Source organism: Lupinus angustifolius, chromosome LG12 (genome assembly GCF_001865875.1).
Source record: "Lupinus angustifolius cultivar Tanjil chromosome LG12, LupAngTanjil_v1.0, whole genome shotgun sequence".
NCBI lineage: Eukaryota > Viridiplantae > Streptophyta > Magnoliopsida > Fabales > Fabaceae > Lupinus > Lupinus angustifolius.
In genome coordinates this window covers 12905385-12914953 of record NC_032020.1, presented here as the reverse complement: position 1 = coordinate 12914953, position 9569 = coordinate 12905385, and the positions used below count along the sequence as shown (strand labels likewise).

The following is a 9569-nucleotide window of genomic DNA, read 5'->3' as shown; positions in this document are numbered from 1 at the left end:
ATTAAAACCAAATTGCTATTCTCACCCCATATTTAACATTATAAGGAAAACAAATTAAAAACAATTAATAAATCTTGATTTCTAATGGTTAGTTTGGGAGTTGGATTTTGGATGGGAAGGAATTGAAATAGAAGACTTGGGAGCCATGAAATACACTCGTAAAATAACTCTCAAACCATCTATTTCCCTTCCAAAATTCAACTCTTAAACTAACCCTAAAGCGTCATATATAATATAAAAGAAAAATGAAGTATACTAAATTGAGAATTTAAGGAAGATGGGAGGAGTACCAAATTAACCCTATACTTTACTCTATTAAATATACTACATTGTTTACCAACAAATTATTCCACTACAACACCACTTCCCAATAAACCATTCTTTTTTCTAAAGGGGTGTATTCTATATCATGGGACTCGTTATGGTGGCATCTAACATGCGAACTAGAGAAAAGTGGTCCCCAACTTCAGTACGATTATCATCCAAACGTAGCACCTTCGTCGTCGGGTTTGTTGTTTCAAAATTGGTAGGAAGGAAAAATAAAAGAAATGTTTCATAAACACCAAATTTTGAACATAACCAAGAAAAAATCAAGAAACGGAGAGTAGTTGAGAATGGAGGTACTCTAGTGCAGAAAATGGGCAAGGGGAAACATGAATTGTTTGTGAATTTGGAGTAGAAGGAATCCAATGATGAGCAGCATAAGGTTGATCTATCTATGAAGGACTCTGGTGTGAGGGAAAAAAGTATCACCCAAAACAGAACAGTCCACCGTGTCAAAAAATCGACCAATACTCTCCAATCTAAAAGAAAGGACAAGCCAATACTCTCTAATCTCTTTAAATAATCAATATCATTGTTTTGAAGCATAAGATTTTGTATTTCCTCTTGCATAGATTGGAGACAAAAAATATCTTATTTCTTTCATTGCACAGGAAGCAAAAGATCAAAAGTGGTGCATGTGTTTCTCGACTTATGCATGGAAGTTAGTGACTTGTTTCACGACTTATGCATGGAAGTCGTTGACTTGTTTCACAACTTCAGAGATTTTCCAAAACCCCACATGGAAGTTGCAGTCGTGTGTCACAACTTCAGAAGTTGTAAAAGACAATACCAACTTCTGCATGTTCATAATTTTTTTTTAAAATGGTATCCTATTACCATACACTTTAATCCAACAATATAGTTCGCATCCAAACTAACTATTTTATAGTTTGCATTTTAGCAATCACCATTATTTATATTATACATTTAGCTTTTTCATGGAAAACTTGCTTTTCTTTATATCCAAAACGTGTGCTCATAGCAAACACTAAAAATATATATAATAATTTACCCTTACATGACAGTCAATCTAATATCATTTGGCTGGTTATTAGTTTATATTTCATTACAAGCTATAGGTAAATGGTACCAACAATATTGTGCAACTACTGAATTCAAAACCGGAATACATTGCAAACGTAGTACCATAGAAGAATTCATAAAATAAACTAGGCTCGTTCACATGGGAACTAATACTCCCTTCACTTCCATTTTATAAGTTTTTTACTCAGTTCTTATTTATAATATTATTTTAAGATTATATGTACAATAAATGAATTCTTTATAAAAATATTGTTATTTATTCAAACAATTTACGTAAAAAGAGAAAATAATAATTAACAAATGATAACTTTAATAAACTGTATATAAATATTAATAGGTTTAATAATGTTTCTTGTATAATCAAATATATGTCATCATTTAATCTTTTTTGGATATATTGTTATCATTCTCAATAAGTGTTATTCCAGATAAGTAAACATCTAATTTTTTTACCTACTTAGATTCAGTAATATCTTATATCATTACATTAATATTTTGTTGGTTACTTAACCATGTTTTCATTTTCCTTAGTATATAGAAAATGGATAAGATAAACCAACTTTAATTGACAGTAAAAATCACGAATTACTAAAAATGCAGGAATCAATATGAAACAACGTGAATGGAATTGTGTGATAATAAAGCACTAAAAGCTGCTCCCAACGGACAAGTATTTTACGGATCCAATCATGCGGCACATCTTTTTAGAGGACGTTCTCTTTAATCATTCATTGTCCTTTTCTTTTTAGCATCGGATTTAGCTAAAGCAAATGTCACCAATGGCACACCGGTAACACAAACATAGCTACGAGTCTCTTACGAGTCCTACTATGTACCTGTTTTTCCGTGACTTTAATATTTATGGACTTAAAATGTTTTATATAAAGTTAATATATCATAATATCATCCATCCCTTATTTCTATCTCCCTTTCCCCTTTTCTCATTCATCTCTTACCCTTTTGTTTCTTACTTATATCACCTACCCTTGAAAAGATGTAGTGAGAGAAACGTTTCCTAAAAAAATACACAAATATTAGATTCCCCGAAAACCAACATTAGAGATAAAGTATGTTATCGAGCTTAGTTAAATTGTCGTTTAGCCTAGGTGACAAAAGTGGGGGCCTAAAAACGTCATGGAGGCCTTAAAGCGTGTAGTGTGGGAGATGGTGAAAAAATGTTATCTTCATCACAAGCAGTTGAAAAAAGATTCTTACAGAGCTGATTCAGGTACAACTTTTATGTAGGGTTGTTCGTGATTCACAGGCCGGGGCACGTGGAAAGCTCACAGGTTAACTTTACAAAGAAAACGATTTTGCATCTATAGATAGATTTTCTACTTTAAATGTATAACTTTTATATTACTTTTTAAAAAATATTAATAGTGATAAAATATTAATGATGGATAATACAATAATATTATATAAAAATCATACAATATTAATATATCTATTTTTTTAATACAAAAATTATACATTAAGTTATTTTGTGAATAATTATTGAAGTGTATGGTGTTTGATTTTCAAAAATAACCATCATTTGTCTAGTAAAAATATTTTCTCAATTACTTATAAATATTTAACAATAATAATAATGATAATTTCTATAAAATTTAATTTATTATTAAATTAAATGTCTAAATAATAGAATTTAATAGGAAAACATTTTTCATCTACTGAAGAGTGGGAATGGATTGTGGTTGCCTATGATCTAATTTATTTTTGAGCTATAAATCTAAAGTTATTTACAGAACAAGTTATCCTATCTCTCCAAGACTTATTAGCTATACCAATTAAAATTTTATTTATATTAAGTTATTTAGTATACATCTTTTCAAATAAATTCATAAATGGTGTATATTAAGTTATTTACTCTACGTATCTTTCAAAATAAATTCATGAAATGTGTTTGTGAAAGCGTTAATTCCTTTGATCCAAGAAAGTAATAAATTTTTAAAAAAATCAAAAGAAATAAGGATATGTATTTTTAATTGGGAGTAATATATTTACTATGATAAAGAAAATTAATAGTTAGACAGATGATTTCATCTTGCCATATCTACCCTCCTTATGAATTTTTATTTCCAACTTATATCTCATTCTAATTATTTATCTGAAGTTAAATATATCATTATCACCAATAATAAATTTGTCACTTAATTACCACTCTAAAAATCATGATGGTTTTAAAACTTGATAATCAAAATTTTAAAATCTAATTCCAATTTTAAATCCAATTCTATCACAAATTTGTGGGCCAAACGAACACTTGGAGGATTAATAATGAAATGAAAGCAAAAGACATTAGAAAGACAAAGTTAGCAATGAGGGATTTAAATAAGTTTGAAGGAGATTACACGTTCAAACCTCATTTCTACTGGAAAAAAATAAAATGAAAGCAATTGTAAAACCATGAGAACAGCAATTCTCTACCCATCAATTCCAAAAATTTACAGCATGGATGGATTTCATTACGACCTAATCATCATTATTCATAAATTAACCCTTCCCACACGGTTATGTGATTTCACTAATCCCAATTTCATCCTTGACCCCACACCATGTGATATATTCAACCCTTCTTTCAATTCTCTCACTCCTTTCATCTTTCAACACCCCATGTTGCTGCCCTCACATTTTTACAAACATCTATGTACCTTGCAAAATGTCTTTATTTTAAAAAAAAAATCCATGTTCTTAAATAGAACCCTTGAACTTCAAAGTGGGTTTTCTTTCCTCTTGTTCTTTCCATTGTAGTTATTCTCTTAACACCATTTCTTAGAAATCAGAACAGTACCACTGCAGTGTTGGTGCTTGTTCATCTGAGAAGAAATTGCAGGCCTCGTCTGCACTGAAGAAATCGTGTTCTTCCATCTTCACATACTGTGTCTGATAAGTAGCTTTCTGGAACTGGAAGCAATTAATGGAAGAAGGTGAAGGTGATGAACAATTATTGAACTTGAGTGAAGGAGACATCAAAAGGTTGTGACTTTGAAGCACCCCAGATGAAGAAATCGCTAGGTTTATGGGGCTATGGTTTTGTTCTTCGTTTAAGATCGCGCTAGAGTCGCTATCTGAAGCCCCGTCTTTGTTGAAATCTGAAGGGAATAGTGAACCAGCTTCAACCCCTTCACTGTTGTTCATGTTGAAACACTCATATTTTAAGTCTTCTGAAGAGTCTTGATGCAGTGTTAACATCTCTTCTTTCACTGATGCATCACTTTCAGTGTTCTCTTCTTGCACCCTTGATTTCAATTCCTTAATCTAACAACACAAAAGCCAAATTTAAGATATATGCCATGAATTTGTCTCTAAAAGAAAGAAACGAGATATATGTTGTGAACTTAACCTACTAAAATTTAATGTTTGATATTCTTATTTGCTCATTCCAGAGACAAATTCAATATAGTGAATTGCTTCAATAAAACGAGCAAATAAGGCTACATCTTATAAACTTAACTCATTAAAAATTAATGTTTTAAACTCTTGCTTGTTGTGGAGATAAATTCAATAAGTCTTATGACATCAATCATAATTAAATGTAGTGGCTAATGTGGATTTGATTTTATACCTCTTTGAGTAAGGCCTCATTGTCCTTTTGGAGGGTATCATAGTTAAGTTTAAGAGCATCATAATTGGCTTTGAGAACTCCATAATCCCTTTCCAATTGTTTGGTTTTATATCTAGCACGACGGTTTTGGAACCAAACTGCAACTTGTCTAGGCTGCAACCCAAGTTCTTGTGCAAGCTTCACCTTTCTGTCTGGTTCAAGCTTGTTCTCAACCTCAAAGTTTTTCTCCAAAGCCTTCACTTGATCTACGCTAAGTCTCCTTTTCTTCTCAGAGTGATGCCCTGTCTCTTCAAGACCACACCCTTCCTCATCAAGTCCTTCTAACATGGATTGAAACTCCCTTCCATAAACGTGGTTATTGTTCCTCGGACTGTGTTCCTCTAAATCAATGCAAAATAGACAGCATAGTTAGTGTAAAAGCAAAATATCATTAAATGTCACATTTTTCTGTTTTATGATGCATTTGTGAAACTAAAAAACACAATTAAACATGATGTGTAGTAGATTGTATAATTATAGTGCTTTAAAGATAATAAAAAAATCATGGGCAGGATCAGACATTAGAAATTGGAGTAAAAATAAAATAGATAGAAAAAAGTCATAGCATGGTCGATGATCACATAAAAGTTGAGACAAGACCAAGCACTAACACACATAATGGATCTGTCTGAATATTAAAACAAGAACACTGTTAATAAGTGAAGTTTCAGTTAACCTGTTTGTGGACAAATTGTCATGAGAGCACCCAAAGAATCTGAACTTCCAAGTCTCTTCATGTGTGTACTTATTAGATCCAAAGTCTTTAAATTTGATCCCTTTATTTTAAGTCAATGTATTTTAAGATCTCAAGAAAAGGTGAGAGAGCACAACAAAAGGGTTCAGTTTTGAATTTTTTTGTTCTCACTTGAAAGGAACCACTGAAGAAAATTTATGGTGTCTTAAACAGCACCAATTTGCACAGTAGTATTGGGAGCTAGTACCATAAAACAAACACTTAACTCCAATATTAACTAGCATGTGTCCCTTTTTTTCTCTTACCACTTCTTCCCCCTCTTCACCCATCAAAGAACTCCACCACACAACAAAACAAAGCAATTTTTTCTCAAATTCTATAACCAACCAATAACTTTCTCACTTCACTCTACACTCTTTTGTTCCCTATCTACATCATCACACAATTAAAATTTAAAGCTTCATGAAGAAAAAAAAAGGGTAGGTTCTAGAATGGAAATGAAACAAAAAAAACAGATAGAAACGTGTTATGGTATAAGATTGGGGGAGAGGGAGAAGAGAGAATAAAGAAAAGGTTCACAGGCAAGCTTAGTTTCTGTGTGTTTAAATAAACCAAGCTGGGTTAAAAAATCTAACTAGGGTTAGGTGATTGCTACTGCGGTTGGATTTGATATCAAATGAACTCAAATTCAATCCAAATGCAATTTTTTTGTATGTACCACTACCGATAGCAGGTTGGGGTCTGATTTTTCAAAGAAACGGTTCGGCTTTCTGCGGCTCAAGCCCACAAAATTTAAGCCGACTTGTGTATTTTTGTGGATGTTATTTTACTCAAGCAAAATATAACCAATATAGGCGTTGATCCAATGATATAAAGTTTCACTAAATTTTAAAGATCAAAAGTTGGATTCTCATTAGAGATAATTGTTAGGAAAGACAAATACAAATCCAAAAAATATTTTTTTTCCCAAAAAAGCGAGAAAATACATTTGATAATACAAGAAAATAGCACCATTTTTTTTTATCAAGCATTTGTATTTAAAAGCAATTACTACTAACTCAGTTGCATTAACACAAATTGTATGATAAAAATAGTGTATAAGTTTTATAAAATATAATTACATCATTTATGATTCATGTTTTATCATTATTAATTCTTTAAAAAGTAATAATACAAAATGAATGTTGGATAATATATTAATTATGTATAAATTCTTCCTCTAATAATACATAAATATTACACTCAAACTAATACTTGTATTTGCAAGACCATAATACATAGGGAGATATATCCTTTCTTTATATAAAAGACCATCAAAATATTTTGAAGTGTAACTTATAAAAAGGAAAAGAGTATTCATAACCCACTGCCATGGAAAAATAAAACTATCATGTTAGTTTATTTTGAAATGTAACTTATATGAATCAGGTGAGTGTATTTTCTAGTCTAGTTTTTCAAGTAAAACTATTCTTTTTTTCACAAAAATATTCTCACTTGGCTTGTACATAAATCATGTAATTCACGATTTCCACATGTGTGACAACTAATAGGGTAATCACTAGACAAATAAAATTCGCTATAAAGGATAAGCTCATGGTTACAAATTAGTTTTGTGAAATAAATCTAATAGGATAAACTTAGTCCCAAGACTTTTGATTTAGCTAAAACATTCTTATAGTAGCTGATTTACACGATTGTGGTCATAATATTCGTATATTAATATTCACTCGCACTTAAATGATCATCCTAATATATGACCGAGCATAACATTAAATCCAGCTATTCAAGAAACATTTCTATCAGAAAAGTATGGCCACCAGTATTCGGAACCCACTGCCATGGAAAAATATAAAGTAAATAGAAAATGTGGCTGCTTTATGTGGAATGGACCCATTTTTGTTATTGACAAAAACACGTGTGAAGTGGGCCATAAAAAATATAACCCCACTGAAAGAGAGTCCGAATCTGACGAGTTCATTGGATTAATAGCTCGCGGAGGAACTGCATCTTTGATCTAACAATGAATCAAGATAAAGCTGAACCCGCAAGGACTTCGGTTCAAGCCTAAAGGGTTAAATTCAAATTCGCTTAGGGCAGTGTAAAGTTATTAAGTTTGATATTTAGCTTAATATGTCAAGGGAAAACTCTTACTTTTTAAAAGTATGATTAACTTTTTCTATAACATAATCCAAATTAGCAATTGTAAAACCAATATTATTTCTGCAAAATGTAAAATAATGCCGAGTTAACATGCCAGTTCAGTTGATTTTATTAGATGAAGATAATAACATGTGACATAAAAAATATTTGACATGTAGCTAAGTTGGATTTATCAAGGATATCCACTCTAAGCCTCTCTCTCAAGTCCCCGGATTCGGTGTCTAGAGCCCCATCCAGACCATCTAACAAGCCCAAAAAATATTAAGGATGTAAATTGCATCTTATTTTCGATTATATTTAAATGCATAGAGCAGCAAATCTAGGATGGAGAAAGACACTTCCCACTTGTAGATATCTATTAGGAAAGACCTCTCTCTAGTTCACAAGCAATATGTTTTGTGGATTTTGCAAGAACTCCGAAAACAGAGCTTTTAGGCCTTTTTCAAGATGGAGGCGTAATTCTTGTAGATTAACTAAATATAGTGACATGTCACAAACCCATGTGCGTTGAATAGAACTTGAACCCTATTCTAATTTTGGATATGAAAATGTCATTAACAAGCTTGCATGGTCATCTAGTATAATTGCATGGGACATAATTATTATTGTCCCTGACTACCTCAAAAGCATCTTCTTCTAAGGCCTTGTTTGTTTCCTTACACTAATAATTTTTAATGGATATCCCTCAAATCCACCTTGTAAAGCAATTTGGCTTCTAAATTTGGTTGTGTTTGGGAATGCTTGAAATATGTTATTGCATTAATCTCACATTGTTTAGTATTAGGATAGAGTAGAGTAACCAATGTTATATATAAGCATCAAATAGAAACACTCCATGCGCAGGTGGACCCATGAGTGTGCTAGGGTTTGTAATCCTAATTCTCTAATAATATCTTGGTAGCCGCTCAGTGCTCCTGGGGATGTAGGCACAATTGGCCGAACCTCGTTAACAAATTTTCTTGTTTCTTCTTTTCTATTTATTCTATGTACATTATTTGATTGCTTGTGGCCAATGATGCGCAACGACCGCTTCCGTTGCACCAACAATTGGTATCAGAGCCAATTGGTAGTTGGCTCTTAACACAAACGTCAGATAATGGCTAAAGAGGGTGAAGGCGTGATGGCTAGACAAGGTGTGTCAAAGGTAATGACAAAGATAAAGTAGATGAGTTGAAGGAGAAGAAAACATGGCAGAACTGTAGTGTGGGCAATGTATATGTTGATCCAGAACCCTGTAAGTTCATGTATTGGGTTAGGATCAAGGTGAAGATATAGACAAAGGTGTTGAGTTAGATGCTAACAATATCTCTCTAGATGTTGAGAGAATATTCTCATTGGAGATGAGAAAGAGAATATCGTAATGGCACGTGTGAGACGTCATAGTGAAAGATATTAATTGTTAGCATATCCAGAAAAACACAAGGGTGATGGCTGACTTTGATGTAGGGTGTGACATGGGCATTGACTTTTTTTTTTGGTTTCCCACAGGTATCCTCGTATTGGAGGCAATCATGTCCGAGGTGGGAACATCCACAGGTATGTGGGGCTAACTCTCCCAACGAGCATTTTTTCCATCCACAATACTCAAACTCGGGTTCTTGCTTAAGGGGAATCAAACATGTACCACTTGAACCAACGCCTGTTGGTACATGGGCATTGGGCATTGACTTTGATGCAAGTTGTAACACAAGCATTGGTAGAGATGCAGAGGTGTGACATGAGCATTGGCTTGGATGCAAG

The 9569-nt window shown here is 32.5% G+C and overlaps 1 protein-coding gene across 1 annotated transcript; it reads right to left on the bottom strand.

The window, feature by feature from the left end:
- LOC109362347 (homeobox-leucine zipper protein ATHB-6-like) lies at window positions 4046–6234 on the bottom strand. Its single transcript, XM_019608072.1, has 3 exons — window positions 5652–6234; window positions 4937–5316; window positions 4046–4629 (listed from the first exon to the last, which is right to left on the bottom strand). Exons 1-3 carry the CDS (start codon window positions 5710–5712, stop codon window positions 4144–4146), a joined length of 927 nt encoding a protein of 308 aa, XP_019463617.1. The 5' UTR covers window positions 5713–6234; the 3' UTR covers window positions 4046–4143.

What these genes read in the sequence shown, in the direction of transcription:
- LOC109362347 (XM_019608072.1), bottom strand. Translation starts at nt 5,712, where the DNA reads ATGAAGAGACTTGGAAGTTCAGATTCTTTGGGTGCTCTCATGACAATT. An exon ending in GACAATTTGTCCACAAACAG is followed by an intron (nt 5,317 to 5,651) that starts GTTAACTGAAAC and finishes GCATTGATTTAG; the next exon opens with AGGAACACAGTCCGAGGAAC. An exon ending in ATGAGGCCTTACTCAAAGAG is followed by an intron (nt 4,630 to 4,936) that starts GTATAAAATCAA and finishes TTGTGTTGTTAG; the next exon opens with ATTAAGGAATTGAAATCAAG.